The 18,913-nt window shown below is 44.2% G+C and overlaps 1 protein-coding gene and 1 pseudogene across 1 annotated transcript in view; both read right to left on the bottom strand.

Moving 5' to 3' along the window:
- ANKFN1 (ankyrin repeat and fibronectin type III domain containing 1) overlaps nucleotides 1-14,083 on the bottom strand; it is a 362,043-nt gene extending 347,960 nt beyond the window's left edge. The window contains exon 1 of the mRNA XM_043902728.1: nucleotides 14,005-14,083. Within this exon, the coding sequence (XP_043758663.1) occupies nucleotides 14,005-14,025 (21 nt within the window). The 5' untranslated portion in view covers nucleotides 14,026-14,083. The remainder of the gene's footprint in view (nucleotides 1-14,004) is intronic.
- Nucleotides 7,190-13,321, bottom strand: LOC122695658 (annotated as a pseudogene).
- Nucleotides 14,084-18,913: the final 4,830 nt, after the last annotated feature.

Genomic DNA, 18,913 nt, shown 5'->3' with positions numbered 1-18,913 from the left:
CTAGTGCTCTAACCCATCCAAAGATGTCAACAGTAAAACTACCTCTCAAATTTTAGGAGCCAACTACCTCTTTAGCAAACTGAAGATTCGGGAGCAAAGTTCCTTGGTCAGTGCAGTACATCTTTCCAAGCAAACATAGGTATGGAGGATGAGGTCTAATAAAAGTGGACATTGGTCATGGAAGAAAACCACAGATGTGTGTGTGGAGAACATGTGAATCATAGGACCATAAACTCTGAAAGCTGAGAATTCTAGGACACAAGTTAAATAGCTCAGGATTCAGCCAGGGCTTTCTGCATCACCACATGAACATTATTTACTTTGTGTATTGCTTAAAGCTGGATAACGTCAGATCTAAACAGTGGCCACAGTCAAAGAGAAAATTTGTATGTGCAGTGGGAGGTAATATTGAGTCATTTCTGCTTGGCTCTGCTCTTAGAAAAATCTCTGAAAATTTTTACAGGCAAAATTGGCATCTCAGATATAGAAAGGCCCCCAGTTCTCATTTTTCAAGTTTCAAAATATGTTTTTATTTTAATTTATTTTCAATATTAGAAAGCTAAGATTTATTATTGCTGCTTTTAATTTGTCCCCAAAGAAATATGTATGCTATTTCAGTAGTCTCCAATAGCAACTCTATAGCAAAAGATCATGTGTTTTTAATAGAGAATAATGGAGAGGAGAAAATCTGTTTATCTCTGTTTTTATTAGCTCAACCAGTAATTTTGAAACATCAAAGATTTCTGCAGAGTTTGCTGAATGATTATTCCATTTTCACTAAAAAATGCTATAGACACAATGGGTATGTCTATTGATAGTTCTGCTCAATTTGATTAATTTAGTAAATCACTGTGTTTATAGCATGCTGTTATGGGCTGAATTGTGTCAGCCTACCCCTTGAATTCCTAGCTCTCTATCCCCCAGTATGTGAGAATGTGCTTATATTCAGAGACAGGGTAATTAAATTTAAAAAGATCACTCAGTTCAGTTCAGTTGCTCAGTCGTGTCTGACTCTTCGCAATCACATGGAACCAGGCAGTATGCCAGGCTTCCCTGTCCATCACCAACTCCTAGAGTTTATTCAAACTCCTGTCCATTGAGTCGGTGATGCCATCCAACCATCTCATTCTCTGTCATCCCCCTCTACTCCTGCCTTCAATCATTCCCAGAATCAGGGTCTTTTCAAATGAGTCAGCTCTTCGCATCAGATGGCCAAAGTACTGGAGTTTCAGCTTCAGCATCAGTCCTTCCAATGAATATTCAGGACTGACTTCCTTTAGGATGGACTGGTTGGATCTCCTTGCAGTCCAAGGGACTCCCAAGAGTCTTCTCCAATACCACAGTTCAAAAGCATCAATTCTTTGGCGCTCAGCTTTCTTTATAGTCAAACTCTCACATTCATACCTGACCACTGGAAAAACCATAGACTTGACTAGATGGACCTTTGTTGGCAAAGTAATGTCTCTGCTTTTTAATATGTTGTCTAGGTTGGTCATAAACTTCTCTTTCAAGAACCAAGCGTCTTTTAGTTTCATGGCTGCAGTCACCTTCTGCAGGGATTTTGGAGTTCCCCCCAAAAATAAAGTCTCTCACTGTTTCCATTGTTTCCCCATCTATTTGCCATGAAATGATAGGACCAGATGCCATGATCTTAATTTTCTGAATAGTGAGCTTTAAGCCATCTTTTTCACTCTTCTCTTTCACTTTCATCAAGAGGCTCTTTAGTTCTTCTCCACTTTCTGCCATAAGGGTGGTGTCATCTGCATATCTAAGGTTATTGATATTTCTCCTGGCAATCTTGATTCCAGCTTGTGCTTCATCCAGCCCAGCATTTCTCATGATGTATTCTGCATATAAGTTAAATAAGCAGGGTGACAGTATACAGTCTTGACATACTCCTTTCCCGATTTGGAACCAGGCTGTTGTTCCATGTCCAGTTCTAACTGTTTCTACTTGACTTGCATACAGATTTCTCAGGAGGCAGGTCAGGTGGTCTGGTATTACCATCTCTTGAAGAATTTTCCACTGTTGTGATCCACACAGTCAAGGGCGTTGGCATAGTCGATAAAGCAGAAGTATATGTTTTTCTGGAACTCTCTTGCTTTTTCAGTGATCCAGTGGATGTTGGCAATTTGATCTCTGGTTCCTCTGCCTTTTCTAAATTCAGCTTAAACATCTGGAAGTTCACAGTTCACATACTGTTGAAGTTTGGCTTGGAGAATTTTGAGCATCATTTTGCTATCGTGTGAGATGAGTGCAATTGTGAGGTAGTTTGAGCATTCTTTGGCATTGCCTTTCTTTGGGATTGGAATGAAAACTGACCTTTTTTTTTTAGTTTTGTGGCCACTGCTGAGTTTTCCAAATTTGCGGGCATATTGAGTACAGCACTTTCCCAGCATCATCTTTTAGTATTTTAAATAGCTCAATTGGAATTCCATCAGCTCCACTAGCTTTGCTTGCAGTGATGCTTCCTAAGGCCCACTTGACCTTGCATTCCAGGGTGTCTGGCTCTGAAAAGACCGCTAGGGTGGGACCTAATCTGATATGTGTGGGTGCTAAGTCATTTTCAGCCATGTGGACTCTTTGTAACCCCATGCGCTGTAGCCTGCCAGGCTCCTCTGTCCATGGGATTCTTTTGGCAAGAATACTGGAGTGGGTTGCCATTTCCTCCTCCAGAGGATCTTCCTGACCCAGGGATTGAACTCTCATTCTCTCATGTCTCCTGCATTGGCAGGCAGGTTCTTTACTACTAGCGCTACTTTGGAAGTGGTACATAATCCAATATAATGGTGTCCTTACAAGAAGAGAAAATTTGGATACAGGCATGTGTAGAAAGAACATAAATGGAGACACAGGGAGAAGACAGCCATCAGCAAGCCAAAGAGAGAGGCTGGAACAGAACCTTCCCCTAGGACCCTCAGAAGGTGCCAACCCCACCAGCACCTTGATCTTGAAATTCTAGCTCTGAGAATGACAAGACAATTTAGTTCCGTTGCTGAAGTCAACCAGTCTGTGGTGCTTCCTTATGGCAGCCCTAGGAAATGAATATATACACAATTTGTTGCATTTCTATATCGGTAAGTTTATCATGTGAACATTTATTTTCTGCCATCTTCTTGTCTTCAGTTTGGATACAGTATCCTGATTTCCTCGAGGAGCATGGCCTCTCCTCATTCTCTATACTCTTGATGGGACTATAAATAAGAACCCCACCCTACCGTGGCGATGTGATGGATGTGCGGCCCAAGTTAGGCCAATTAGTCTCACTCCTGTGACTTTGACGCTTAAGTGGAAGTAGGATGAAAATAATGATCGAAGCTGACCAAGGAGACTGCTACGCTGGGTCTGCTACACAATCCAGAGCTGCTGCCTGGATCCTGCATTTTTTCAAGCATTGTTGTCTCTCATGGATTCTGAGAACTGCCCCAAATCTTCCAATCGCTTCAAGTTAGGAAAACACATTTTCTATAGCTTGCAAGCAATTATTTTTCTAATTCAGGTCATGCAATTTTTCTTCTGTTGAAATCTAAAAGAAAAGTTAACTCAATTTTTATGTAAAACCCTTTCCTTGTGTATCTCTCTCTCTTATTTTCCTATGTGGGTTTTATGCCCTCATTCATCATTCAAAAATCGTTTACTGACAGAGAAAGACAAATACTGTATATCACATATACGTGGAATCTAAAAAACACAACAAACTAGCGAATATAACAACACAGAAGCAGACTCACAGACATAGAGAAAAAAAATCAGTGTTACCAATGGGAAGAGAGAAGCAGAGAGGGGCAGTCTATGGGTGGGAGAGTGGAAGGTACAAACTATCGGGTATAAGATACGCTCAAGGGTGTGTTGTACAAAGTGGGGGATATGGCCAATATTTTGTAATAACTGTAAATGTAGTGAACCTCTAAAAACTGCATCAAAAATTTAAAAGTTAAAAAGTTAACTGTTTTATACCAAAATCAAGCCAACTATTGCTGATGAAGATTTAGCCAAATTCTGTGATTATGTTTTTTATTATGTGATTATTATTTAAAAAAAAAAAAAACCTGTTTACTAAGCACTTATTAGGTGTCAGTTACTGTGTTAGTTAATTCTATCAAACTGGAAGCTGAAAGATGTTCCCTGTAGTGTGGGGAATTATTGAAGAAGTAGAAATTACATATTTTATATATTATTAGCCTACCTTTATACACAGCCTGTATACATTTATATCAGCAGCTCAAATTAAGTGGAAAAACCCATCTAAACACAAAGAATTTAAAATCAGACAGCATTTATTTAGCATCTACTGTGTCCAAATCCATTTCAAGTAGCAGTGTAGGGCGGGAGAGACAGTGCTAGATGGCCTTCTCCAGAGGCGCTTAGCAGAGTCTTGGCAGATGCCGCTGACAGAAAAAAGCAACATGTTCAGTGTTGAGCACCAAACCTTAAGAAAATGAGAAAAGTCATTCCAAGTCCTCTTTACCCCAGTGATGCCACCTCGGGAGACGCTGTTGTGCTCACACTACCTTAAGCGCTTTAGCACTTGGTCTCCTTTAGTCCTCACACCACACCTCTGAGTGAAGTATATCCTTCCCATTTTACAGAGACGGACACAGAGGCTAGGAAGCTTCCCTAAAATCTCCTGGCATTCTTTATAGTCCTTCAAGTGGCAAATGAGTGCCTCTAATTCCACTTGCCCTTTGCTACCAGTAACGTCTTAATTATTAGAGGCCCAGAGAATCCTCTTATAGCTGAGGAAATAAAACCACCTCCACCTCAAGATTCCAGGAGTTAAGATCTGTCTGCCATGTGTCCCCGTCTCCTGTCCTCTTCTGGCTTTACAGCTTTTTTTTTATTGGATAATTCCTTCTTCACATTTGAGGCATCCTAACTGTCTCATTTCTAAGCTGCTTTGGTAAGAGACTACCAAGACTGGAGTCTGAGCTATGGGATTTTATACTTACTATTACATGGCTCCCAGACTCATTTAACAGAGGCCAATCGGCGGCTCCCATCTCTTATAATAGTTTCCAGAAGACAAAACATGAGAGCTCTGTTCCATTTTTTTCCCTGGGATTCTTTATCTTGCATGAGCATCAGTAATCAAAGTGGCATTTACTAGCTTTGCAAATGAATAAACCTTTGCTTTCCCACAAGTTCAGTTGTAGGCATCAGGTTCTCTGAAAGTTTCCAGAACAAATAGGCAGGGAAGTGTTTGGGCAAAAAGGGAGAGACAGAGAGAGAGGGAGAAGAAAAAGGATAGGGAGAGAGAGAGGAAGAAAGGAAGGAAGATAGAGACAGAGAAAGAAGAGACGAGAAAGGAAACCTGCAAGGAAAAACAGTATCACAAGGACCACACTGATCCTACATTAGTTTCTTAGTGACTTGCAGAGTTTGTAATTTTTATCATTTACCTTTCTCTCCACTACACCAATTCCTAGGGGAAGGTTCATTTTTTATTCATTCTGAAAGTTTACCATCAATCATCCTCTTAAAGAGCTTGCCAGAAACTTGGACAGAGACTCATAATAAGATTGCAAAGACAGAGGACTAATTGATTTCTATAAATAATGTTTAGCTGTAAAGATATGAAAGGTGGTTAGAACCACATGTATTAATCTCCCTCTTGCTCCATCTGTGTCTGCAAATGCAGACTGTACCTTGACAAAGTGCCCTGGCCATTTTGCCCTGCAGACACAGCAGGAGATTAACACCAGATGGCTCACCCCTCCCATCTCCCTGTCCTTGCCCTCTGCCCCACCTCCACCTCCTCTGGCCAAATCCTCTAATTACTCCTCCCCGCTGGACCCCAGTTTCTATCCCATAATTTAAAAACTCTTTCCCATCACCATCCCCACACTTGACAACATGCAGAGAGGATGAACAGCTCCCCACCACTCTCCGCCCTTCTGCCTTGCGGTACAATAAACAATACAACCCAAACCCCGAACTTGAAAGCTCTTCTTCAGGCTGACAATGTTTAAGGAAAACAATAACTATTGGTGCTAAAGAATTATTAATGTGTGTGTCTTGGAAAGAGGTGGTTAGAGAGATCCCTCGGAAAGAACCTCTCACACACTACCAGCTTTAATCACATCACACAGAAACAGTCAGCGGTTACTACTTGTCAACATCGTGTAAAAAGGAAACAAAATTATATCTGGCAAATAATTGTTGGCTGGACAAAGATAAGGCTCCAACTCTCACACTTATTTAAGAGTTGCAAAAGAAATGCTGAGAACTTGCAGAAACACCATTTGCTCAGCCCAACTATGATGCGTGGAACTAAAAAGTGAACTGGAGACAGGGCTGGGCTGTGTGATAGATGCCTAATTCCGCTTTATGAATATTAGGTCATTACATCTCAAAGGCTGATACATAAGGGCACAATCTTAGCTAGTTCTAATCCTGGTTAAACACAATACGGAATGCCAAACTTAGCACTGGATATCATTTTTTTCTGGCTACAGATTAAATACAAAACGATTGTTTTCACTTGGGAAACAGGAAAATTGTTGCACTAGACAGAATTCAATGAAACTGACCCATTTCTTCTTCCACCTCTTCTCCTTCTTCTGTTACCACTATTTCTTCTACTAGTACTACTTCGTTTTTAAAATTTTTATTTATTTTAATTTTGGTTGCCCTGGGTTTTTGTTGCTGTGCACGGGCTTTCTCTATTTGCAGCGAGCAGGGTCTGTTCTTTAGTGGTGGGACATGGACTTCTCACTGCGGTGACATCTTTTGTTGGGGAGCATGGGTTTCGTTGCCCCACAGCATGTGAGAGTTTCCTTGACTAGGGATCGAACTTGTTTACCCCGCATTGGCAGGTAGGTTTGTAACCACTAGACTACCAGGGAAGTCCCTACTTCTTCTTCTGATTTTCCTTCCTCTTCTTTGATTCTCCTAATTCTTCTCCTTTTCTTTCTTTTTCTTTTGTCTACACTGCTCCTAGATGCTGGTAGATGGATGTTTCCCATAAATAATAGTGCTAGGGAGTCTTTCTAATGGGCCAACACAGATGACTACATTGATTTAAAGTGATTCCACATCAGTTGACTTCTGACAGCATTAAATACTCCTGATGATTATCATACTCAAAATAGTGTGATTTTAAAGGCTTTCACAGACAGTTTCCTTTTCTGTAACTTTTTATGGGAGGCAGATCAAACTTTCTCAAAGCTTTTTTTTTTTTTTTTTTTTTAAGATTAAAAGCTCCAAGTTGTATTGTTGCATACGTGTTATTGCTATCTATACCTTCACCCCATTATGAAGCCATTTCAAGTAACTTTCAGTTCATAAATTTACAGTGAGGTTACAGAGCCCAGCCAGGATGGGACAGAATGTGTTCCAAGTTAGGAAGGGATGTGACTCCTCAGTGATGTCTCCCATGGAGCATGTATGCTTCACTGTTTCTTTCTGCACATCTTCTGGCTTCTCTGGTTGTGGGTGGTTTAGAGTCTCCTGATGCTAATGATGTGCTGCTTTTTGATCCTAGGAGGCTGATCCAAGCTTTCAGGCCCCCTCTCCTGTAGGCCCTAATTATGAACTGTGAGGTTCAGGAGAGCTGGACAATCTGAAGGCTGGGAACGAATGCTTGCTTAAGGGAGGAATTGCCATTCCAACATCAATTGTCTTTAATCCTACTGCAGAAACTGTTTTTATTCTGGGGATGGTGAGTCCTAGAAGATCATGGCCAAGAAGCAGATGTCCTAAGTAGCTTCCTCTGAGAGTCTATCCCCAAGAGAGAGCCGTGTGGCCACCTGCTTTTTATCATATTTCTAATAGCTGTTCCATTTCCTCAAGGGCTGTTGTGAAATCATTTACTTGACTGCTACATAAGGTCTGTTGTTCAAGGAACTGGGCTCTCTCTTCTTCTTTCATCTTCAACTTTACCTTTAAGGCCTGTAACTCTTCCATCTGCTTTTTGGCTGTTTCGTTAAAAAGCTTCAGTTCATCTTGCAAAGTTTGTAACAGCAGCATGGAGTCCATGTGATCTTCGGTCGAGTCCTGCTGTGATGCCAGGGTCTCACTGCCTGAGTTTCAATCAATTTCTGGTGCAACTGCTTGTTGACAGCCTCTAAGAGCTGGTTCTTATCCTTGAGCTCTTCTTCTGATTTCTGTTTACTCAATGGTTTGTAGCTCTTCCTCAGGTTCCTTCTGGAGGTATCTGTAACCTTCACCTGCCCATTTTCTCGTCTCGGTTTGATGATTTTTGTAACATCATTCTCTGAAGCTCCTGAATGAGGTCTGGAAACATCAACTTCTTTGGACTTAACAGGTAACTGGCTCTTAAAAGTGGCTCGAGTTTGTGCATCTGCGGGCAGGCCGCTGCTCAGCACACAGGAGGGTTGCAGGGTGTACACTGTCTTAACCATGCTGGTCATCGTAACGAGGCGGCACGGCTGGGGCCCAGGTGCCTGCTGCTGCTGCCCGCACGCCTCGTCGCTCTGGTTCAAAAGATGCTCGGCCTCTCAAAGCTTTTATTTTGCGGGGGAGGGAATGCATGCTGTGTTCATAATTTTAAGTCTCAGTAAAATTAACCACACTTGTAAAAAATCATTTTTTTTTGCGAGGCCTCCTTCTATAACATTCCCCTCTTCTCCACGTGCTGTTTAGTTGTCCATCTTTACCTCCTTGGGCAGGCTTGCTCATTTCAGTGGGTTCTCATTTCCGTGGTAACCACCAAGAAGGTAGGAACTGTTTGAGTGAGTTCCACTTGACTTGAGTCCCCAGTGACTTAGCAAAGGTTACTAGCTCTTCTACTAGCCACCAGGGTCCTGGATTTGCTGGTTTTTTGTTACAGTTGAATTAACCATTTTGCAGTGGCCCTAACCTCATCTGAGCACCAGTATGGAAGAAGAAAAAAGGACAGGAAGAGATGATAGCCACTAAGAAAGTTTTCTGTCTTCCATGGTGCAGACAGCAAGCCAAGTTGGAAATGAGTTGCCACGCCACTCAATCTCACAGTTACTGAACTGCTTCTAGAAATTAGGCAAGATAACCTTTGGAGTGAGGCAAAGAGAATTACTTGGCCTGTGAACTAGTGAGGATGTCAGGACACAGTATGGCTGATTCAGTCCTCAAGCCCATGGCATTCAAATAGCCGAAACATTTTGAACAAGTGAAAAATCAGCACATCTGTTCATTGGATCAGTGGAAGGAGCTCTGAAACACCCAGGCTGATAGGTCTGGTGAATTATTCAGCACTCCAAAAAGCTAGGGTGTTCTTCATGTAGGCTGGGTGGAAAGTTAAGAGTGCCAAGAAATACATGGTAGTGTATTTATATTACCTGGAGTTGAAAACTGTGTAACCCAGTTTCCATTGCTTATGGCTACAAGCTGAAGTCTGAAACCTGGAGTCTAAAGGAACACCTAGGGATGAAGTTCAAGCTCAGATTCCACAGGTTCAATCAAGTGCAGCCACCACTGCTTTCTGACCAATAAGTTTACACCTATAAATAGGCCTGCCAACATAAGATGAAAACCTTGAAGTAAGTAAATAATCATGGTTGGGGATCGAGTGCATCAGTAGGTTTATGGCCAGTGGAGTCCTAGGAGAAGGGTCTACTTAAATGCATCAGTGGAAACCTGGAGATCAAAGGGACTGAACCCAGTCTTCCTGAGTGCCAGGCAAGGAAATGGTCCCTGGCAAGACACCATCATCACCGTTTCCTAGAGCTTGCTCAAACTCATGTCCAATCAGTTGGTGATGCCATCCAACCATCTCATCCTCTGTTGTCCCCTTCTCCTCTTGCCCTCAATTTTTCCCAGCATCAGGTGGCCAAGGTATTTGAGCTTCAGCATCAGTCCTTCCAATGAATATTCAAGGTTGATTTCCTATAGGGTTGACTGGCTTGATCTTGCTGTCAAAGGGACTCTCAAGAGTCTTCTCTAGTACCACAGTTCCCTACAGACTCCTAAAGTCTTGAGAGAGAAAGAGGGGACCCCTGGGAGGCCCAGGAGAACTTGAACCATGGGGTCTGAGAATAAGCAGGGACTCTCTCTCAGCGTGCTGGTGATGGTCATCCGGGGGGATAAGGTGATGGACCCTACAGTGGCTGCTCCCTGATAGAGTCCCCCAGACACACCCTATCAGTGCACATTGAAGCCAAGATGATCAACTAGAGCTGCTGCATCAGCCTGTTTCCAGAGTCCTCCAGTTTCCTCCTCACCTGAGTTTTAGATAGTTGTCTCTGGGATCTGAACTAGCTGAGGGCAAGGATGCAGAAGTCCTTTTCTCCCCACTCCTGCCCCTTTGGCCAGAGTCCTCATCCACTTCCTTTTCTGTCCTCCCTGGGTGACCAGTGCTCCCTTGCTGGTTCCCAGTGGCCTGAGGCCCTTTGCTGTGTTATTACACCAAGACCATGACTCCCACCTCCACCTTCACAAGAGAATCTCTCGGTCCTGCTATTTCGGAGACCTGAAGATGGGGTCCTCTTCCTAGTCGGTGATAACTAAGCTAAATATAGGGCTTCCCTGGTAGCTCAGATGGTAAAGAATCCACCACCATGCAGGAGACCCCAGTTCAATTCCTGGTCAGGAAGATCCCCTGGAGAAGGAGGCTACCCACTTTAGTATTCTCAGGCTTCCCTGGTGGCTCAGATTGCAAAGAATTCACCTGCAAGGTGGGAGACCTGGATTTGATCCCTGGGCTGGGAAGATCCACTGTAGGAGGGCATGGCAACCCACTCCAGTATTCTTGCCTGGAGAACCCCATGGACAGAGGAGCCCGGCGGGCTACAGTCCTTGGGATCACAAAGAGTTGGACACGACTGAAGCAACTTAATATGTATGCAAGTACAAAGACATGGGATAAGTTAGATTCGGCCTGTGTAGCCACAGTTTACTGGCTCTTGGTGTGGGAGAAAGACTACTAGGCAGGAAAAAACCTGCCCCTTCATCTCCCAATACAGCCCAGACCTTAACCAGCTGTGTGTCTTCAGGCAAGTCACCTTCTACTTTTTTTTTCCTACCTCTCACTCCTCGAAGGAGTGTGACTTAGAGAGGGTGATATGTGACCCCAGCCACTCGCCTGACATCCTCAGCTGTCTTGTTCATCAGTGGCCAACAAGGCAAAGGCAGTGGAATCAGTGTTGATACTAACAGCTCAATCATGTTAAACTTCTGTTATAATGTACATCCTTTCCTTTCATCTTCACAAGGCAATGGGATCCCTCTTTAATAGATGAGGAAACAGAGATCAGGGATGTTAAATTTACAGAATGGGTAAGTCACAAGTTCAGGATTCAAATTCAGGTTCATCCAGCCACACTCAATTTTCTCAAAGGCCACGTGCTTTCCCTTGTAGGTTTCACGGATGTTCACGCTAATCATTTTGCGTTTGTTGTTTGTCTCTGGTTACACTGTTTTCCTACCCAATTGCTGGAGTGATCATATCTAACAACCTCCGTGTGAAATCTATCCAATTCCTTCCCCATCGTACTCTGGATGGAATCAAGCCTTTCCAATTAAAGAACAGCATGAGGTAGCTTCAGAGTCCTCACTGCGGCTTATAAGACCCCTATGATCCGTGCTATCACATTCACACCCTTCTGACCTTTCCTCTCTACTCCAGCTACCCTATTCCAGACCCAGACATTTTGCTTTGTCAGGGCTTCCCTCGTAGTTCAGTTGGTAAAGACTCTTCCTGCAGTGCAGGAGACCCTGGTTCAATTCCTGGGTCAGGAAGATCCCCTGGAGAAGGAAATGGCAACCCACTCCAGTACCCTTGCCTGGAAAATCCCATGGACAGAGGAGCCTAGCGGGCTACAGTCCATGGGGTTGCAAAGGTTGGACATGACTTAGCACCTAAACCAAATCACCAAAACATGTCAAGGAGACTTGCACATCAAGATCTTTGGACTCCTAGTTCTCTAGCTTGGAACACTCTTCTCTTAGTATCCAAATGGCTCATTTTCTCATTTAATTGATGCTTCAACTTAAATGTCACCTTCTGAAAAAGACCTTTCCTGGCAAGTTTATCCATCAGCTTGTCTGCATATGTTGCTTTATTGTTTCTTGTAGCACCAATCATACTAAGCAGTAATCATGTCTGTCCTTTTTATCCTTCTCTCTTGCATGGTGAGAGCAAAGAATTTGTCTTGTTCATTGATAAATGGTGCCTGACTTCACAGACTTTCAATAACTATCTGTTGATTGTGGAATAAATGAAAGAATATTTTGGAATGGGGTGACGGAGTATGACTGGCTTGAGTTCATTGCTCACCACTCTGAGGTCAGTGATTTAAATCTATGAGCAGTGAGAAGCCTAGTCTCCTCGACCCCTAGTTGAAAGAATAGTGTGCTTGCCTCAGTCAGAAAAATCAGGGTATTACCTTGTCTCATCCTTAGAAAGTACCCGATACAAGAGGTGACAGAAAATTGGGAAAGATTAGTCTCATATCTCTGAATGTCAGAGGTCGTCTACTCCAGACTTTTCTAGTTCCAATCCCTGAGCCACTCCTTGCTCGATCTCTACAGTCTGCAGCACTCTTCTCTGCAGGGGTGTGTCTGACCAGATTGTATCACCATCAACCCTCAACCACCAAATTCTCTTCTCCCCAGGCTTGAGGGCAGCACAGAGACTTCAGATAAGCGCATCTGGTGGAGAAACACTATTTTCATCCAAACTCTGTCACTTGATGGATGAAGGGTCAGAGAGCTGAAACAGCTTGGCTAAGGTCCCACTGCCACATCCTGGTCCAGAGTCTAGGTCTCCTAATCACAAAGTGTGTCCTAGCGCCACACTCCATGCAACACATGGTGAAGGTTAATAGCCAGTAATACCAGCTGCTCCTTCAAGAATCCACTCAATTCCACAAACTCTGATTAGCACCCAAAGTGTGCCTGGCCCTGTAATTGGTTAGAACCTGAGGGTAGCAAGGAGAGCAGTAGAGAGCCTGTCCTTGAAGAGTTTCCTGGAAGTTCAAACGCAAAATGAAAGAAGAAAGATTTTAAAAATTGAGATACTGATAAATAGGTGAAGGCAGCAATCAGTTTAACCTTAAACAGGGCTTAAAGCACCTTCTCAGAGCCTCCTCAAACAGTCATGCCTAGGCTGGACTCTGGCTATGACAGATACAATTTTTTAAAAAGAGGCAGAGAGGAAAGAAGGAAGGAAAGCAGAGAAAGGGAAGAGAGGAAACTGAATAGCCTGTGGCTTCCTCCTCTCCCCCACTCCCTTACTTGGACACATCTCTGCTTCTTTCAGACTTTTCAGCAGGGACCTCACTACTCTGAAGTCCTAGGATGAAACAAAAGAGCTGAATTATTTTTTCCCTTCCGTTTTCCTTACCTGGCCCTCCGCCCAGACTTCAGCGACCAGCTTCTGCATGATTATAGAAAGTTTTGATTACTACAGAACACAATCAATGGCAAACATTCCTTCCATCACAGGCACAGTGAGGTCTTCTGGATTGATCTGTGTCGGTGACGGGGATGCAGATGCGTAGGGGAAGTGGTCAGTCAATCCCAACTGAGCCCAGTCCAGGCTCAGCCACGCAGAGGTCACTGCTCTACCAGAAAAGTTCATGCTGCACTTTAGAAATCTCTACAAATCTTTCTTCTCCATCGTGACAACAATAAAATCCAAAAAGAAAGAAAAGGGGAGAGAGAGAGAGGCAGTATGCAAGTGCAGTGGCAGAAAAATTGAGCAGGAGTTGACGTTAACATGGAAACAAGTAATTTCTGATTTCCTTTTTGTTTATATAAGCAAAAAGAAAAAGGTAAGAGAGAAAGCAGAAAACAAGATAAAAGCTTGTCTCCTGAGCACTCTCTCTTTCCACCCTTCCTCTTTCTTCCATCTTGCAAAAGATTAAGATACATCCGACAGCCCCAAACTGCTTGGGATCAAGACTCGCCTGTGTACAGAAAGGAGACCAGCTTTCCCTCCACCCCACCAGGACGCTTGCACCCGAGTTCATTCGCCCACTCTGCCCATATTTTCCTGCCTGTTGCATGCAAAAGCAGTTGTCTCCAAACGCCAATTACCGATATTCAGAACTGTGATTTTCCTACCCTGGTTAGAGATTCCTCCATGAGAGCCTGGGGTGAGCTCCTGAGTTCAAAGAGAACCGGGGTGGGGGTGGAGGGAAACCCCTTCTCCAACTTCCACTCGGTTCTTGTTGCCAAGGGAACCCTTGCTTTGTCCAGGAGGCTAAGAATGGCTGCCTCTCCCGGGGCCTGGCTCCAGGAGTGCCCGAAGCACCGCACAGGGCTGGGGCAGAGGGAGGGGAGCTCCGCACACGCTTGGGGCAAAGAAATCACTTTCCAGGAATGAAAGAAATGGTGAAAACATAGGGTCTTGGGGGTGCCAGTGGGGGGAGGCAATAAGTTTATCGATGATGCTGCAGTCAGATTTGAGTTGGCTTTTGTGCCCCTGAAAGGAGTGAAATTCAAGTCTATATTTCAGAGGAGATGGGGGGCAGGGTGGAAGGGGTGCGTCTTGTCCTCCTGCAGCCATACAGAGCAATAACTAGATCAAAAACTACTTTGTTAACAGGCTTAGTGGAAGCTTAGACTGAAGCTAGGTGTTATTATTCTGTCTAGGGATTGGTTGGAGGAGGATCTGGCTGTTTCCTAGAAATCAGGTGAGGTCTGGCCAGGAGATGATGGTGTACTTTTTTTGATGAGCAAGCCTATTCTCTTTTGCCCAGAATTGTAGAGCCTGATTTGGCTTTTCTCTGGGGAAGAGATTCTTTTAGGGAACGGGTCGAAGGAGCACATTTTATGCATGCTTATTTTGAAAGCCATTTGCCAAGGGTAGGGCAGGTTAAGTGGTGGTTTAGAGAATTTGGATGGACTCTAATTCCTAGCCTATTGTCTGGCACAGTGTAGGTGCTCAATAAAGAATTTGCTTTCTGAAGAGATGTCAAAAGATAACTCATTTTTTAATGTCTTGTCTTTCCAGCAAGGTAGGGAGATAAATATTTGACAGATGGTATGGTTAAGGCTCAAAGGACCCGCCTTAGCTGTGGACTTATGATGGAATGGTGGTAGAGAACAGACTCCAGCTCACAGCCTTTGACCATGGTGTCTAATGACTTTTTTTAAAATAGAGAAACCGAAGGAACTCTGCATCCAAATATGGCTCTACAGTAGGAGAGAAGAGCACAGAGGTAAAGAGAAACAAGAACTGGTCACCTCTGCATCTGGTCTGGGCTAAATATGGGGTGAGGCTATTCACAGTTACAGTGAAGTGCCAAGAAAACACAAATGTGCACGCATGCACATACACACATCTATCTCCCTGTGAGCTGGGGAGCTGCTTCCATCACTCATGCTCTAAGCTCAGCCCTGGCATTTGTGGCTCCAGGAATCTCCTGTTGCTCTCCCAAAGCTCGGCTTCCATAGAACTTTTTAAAGATCTTCCTCATGAAACTTTTGACACTGATTTAGTCATGGGAGCCTGATTTAGGCATTAGTGTGATCGCAGAATCAAATCTCCCCAAGGAAAGGCACCATGCTTCATTCCTTTTCTGTCTCTCAAGCACCTAGGAAGATTCCCCTGGCACAGTAGGTGTGTGATACATTTACTTAAGAGTCAAGGGTCATGAGCCCATTTGTAAGTGCTGCATTGAGTATCATCTATATTGCGCCCCAGGGAGGATTCAAGAGATGTTGGAGGTATTGTATCTGCCTGCTTTGAAATGTTTCAGCCCTCGGTGAGATGAAGGACTTGGTCCTTCAATATTACTTAAGCCTATTGCAGTAAGTGTAACTCAGGATAATAAACGTCATCATTTATTTAATGGACAAAAACGCACTCTCTTGGTGGTTTGGTCGGTCCAGTTGTGACCCAGCAGCCCTGAGCTGCCAACAGGCCCAGTCAGGCTTGCAGTGGCCACGGTTTCTTCTCATCAGTACCCCTGACGTATTTAGCCTGTCTCCTTTAAAGAGATCCTGGTCTAGGCACTTTACCTAGTGGTAGAAGGGCCAGAATTAGCTCCATCATGGCACTTTCCCTCCTCCAGATGTTACTTCTCTTTCACAAGAAGACCTATCTAAATCCATCGAAACTCACTATCAAAAAGCAGAAGTTACAACTGGTGCACAACCACAAAAAGAAATGGCGTTTTGAACAGTCTTATCTGTTTTGGGCATCTGGGCCCGGGTTTCCTGCTCATTCTCTCAGGGTAAGCTGACACAGCATGTCCTTGGCATGGATGAAGTGCTAGCTGGTCAACCAGGGGCAAGGTCGAACCAGAAGGGTCAGGGTCTTGTCCTCACTGCCTCTCCACGCCAGAGACAGCAGGTGGACAGTGCTAGGTACTGTGGGGAGGAGGAGAGGGCTGGTGCTTTTCGGGTCCCCTGAAGGTCACAGAGGAAGACTGAGGCCCAGGGTCACATGCTGAGTGAGCAACAATAGGACCAGAGCCTGAACCCAGGACACCCCTCACGCCTTCCTGAGCCTCTCTTGCCCTCAGGTCCCCTTCCCTCCAGTGGGCCCCTCCCCACCTCCAGCCCCAACAGAGTGGTAATCTGAGCTCTTCATTCTGTCTGGTGACACTGCTCTTCACAGTAAGCTGCTGCCACGTCTGTCCGTTGCCTCAAGATCACCTCCATCTCACAGGCTTTCTGTGGCCTGGGCTTCCCAACCTTTCCTCAGAGGTTCCATTCACTTTCCTCGTGCTCACCTCTTCTCTGAAATACTCAGAGGCGTTGTTTCACCTCACCACCTTCTCTTGCATTTTCCTCCTCTGAAACGTGACTCAAGCGATGGCCATGTCACGGATAAGGTCCCAGATCAGCTTGTGAGATCACTTTGTTGTGCCGGGGAGCGGTGAGGAAGGACTTTGGTGGAGGAGGCTAACGGGGACCCTGTTATACTGGAGGGAAGGGCACTGTCTTGGTGCTCAGCCTTCTTCACAAGTGCTGAGCATTTTGGGGAGAGGGTGTAAATAGGAAAAGGAAACATAGAGGAAGGCGAAGGAATTAGCATCCATCCATATCTGCTGCTCAAGTGCATTCATTCTTCTGGGCGACAAGTAGCTTCTATTTGAATCAATACCATTACCACACACTGAGGCCTCAAAGGCAAATGCCTACAGGGGCCGGATAATGAGGTAAGTGAGGGCGGAAGACCTTGTGTCAGACAATAAGGAGTGGTGGAGACTGTGGTAAAATAGAGACAGAATGCCAAGTGTGAAGAGTGCTGTGGTTTCTCAGCTCCAGCTGCTGACTGACATGTGGGCTTGCAATCCTGGATTGCCAGAGCTTTTTCTGTTTTAAGAGAAGCTGGAAATGTGTGAAACTGCACAATTTAAAGCTGCTGATTCAAAATATGAACAAACATTGTGCAGGGCAAGCAAAATATATTGGTGGGCTCTGTCCAGTTCATGAACTTCCACTTTGCAACCTTTGCCCAAGAGTGAGCTTTCCCAAGTCTGTGCATAGGCACCTGTAGGCAGGGGTGTATAGCTGTCATCAGAAACCAGGATCACAAAAGTGACTGAAAACGCCCACGGGGCAACCGGGGAGAGCCATAAATGATCTCAACACGCTACTTAACCTACTAGCACTTAGAAGGTGCTATAGTGATCAGACAGAAAAGAATGGAAGAAAAATAATGGAAGATGGAGCTGCTTCTCCAGAGATGTGACTTTGTTTGAAGAGGCAGTAGGATTGATGGGAGCCCCCATCCAACTCTGGGAGGTGGAGAGCAGTCTTCCCAAAGCCCCGTTTAGCACAGGGAAGCTGGGTTTGTAGAGGGGGTATCACCATGGCAAACAGGATACTATTCCAGGTGTAGACACACACACTGGCTTCAAGCATACTCTCCCCAGCTCTCAACCTGCATAAACTCAAGGTTTCATATCTGGGGATGGGTTGGCAATGGTGACATTCCCCTTTCCAAGGAAGACCTTTCTTCGCCCCTAGCCCCCTGTAGAGGCTCTGGTGTGACAACTGTTGTCAATGGCCACTCTGCTGGACCCCAGGAGGAAAACATCCCTTCCTTTCAAATGCCTTTTCATTATCACATCTCCTTTCTCTCCGTTATGACACGGGGAAGATTCCTCCCAAGAATCTGCCTTCTGAGTCTCTCTCAATTCTTCCCTTCCTTTTGGTTATCATTCAAATCTCACTAATTACTTTTTTTTTTTTTTCATAACGCCTACTGGTCCTGAGACACCTTTTCCTATTTCTACAGCCACCATCCCTACCCACATGTTGAACACTCCAAATTCCTATTGCGATTCATGGCCTCTGAAGAGGGTTTTTTTTGCCTTCAGTCTCTCCTCACCTGCCCCAAGCACCATTTCCATCATGTCAGCCCCTTCCCTATTATTTATTATCTTAAATTAAAATACACAAACATGACCTTAACAGATTCTTTTTTTTTTCACTTCCTCTGTGTAGAACTTATCCAGTTACCTTCAGCCAAAGGAAAGGGAATGGATTTCAGAATCACGCAGACCCCATTTCCATCCTGGCTTTGCCATTTACGCTCTGTGTGAACTGAATAAATTATATAACCTCTCTTGGCTTCAGTTACCTCATCTTAAAATGGGGATAAATAATAGCTACCTTGCACAGTTGCTGAGGCAATTATATAAGCTAATGTAGGCTTTCTCATTGAAAGTACTTGAAAAAATGGTAGCGGTCATTAATATTACTCTCCACAGAGGTAGCATTAGAGTGGAAAATAAGAGGGTGTTTAGATCTGTCATCAAGATGATGGATGTATCAAAAGAACCTCAAGCAAGCTAGATAAATTATGGAAATTTGCACAGTGCTATGTGTTCTGCTATAGTGCAAAATAAAAAAAAAAAAATCTAGTGAGAAAATGAAAACATACCGTTATTAAGTTCCAGCAATTTTGTTCCTTGAATGTTTTAGCTACATTACCTCCATTTGCCAGTACATATGGATGTCACAGGCTTTATGGACTATGGTCACCTTTCACCTTTATGGGGCCAGTAAGTGC

This window comes from Cervus elaphus, chromosome 5 (genome assembly GCF_910594005.1).
Source record: "Cervus elaphus chromosome 5, mCerEla1.1, whole genome shotgun sequence".
Classification (NCBI taxonomy): domain Eukaryota; kingdom Metazoa; phylum Chordata; class Mammalia; order Artiodactyla; family Cervidae; genus Cervus; species Cervus elaphus.
Note: the sequence above shows the minus strand (reverse complement) of the source record. Positions and strands in the feature narration are given on the sequence as shown.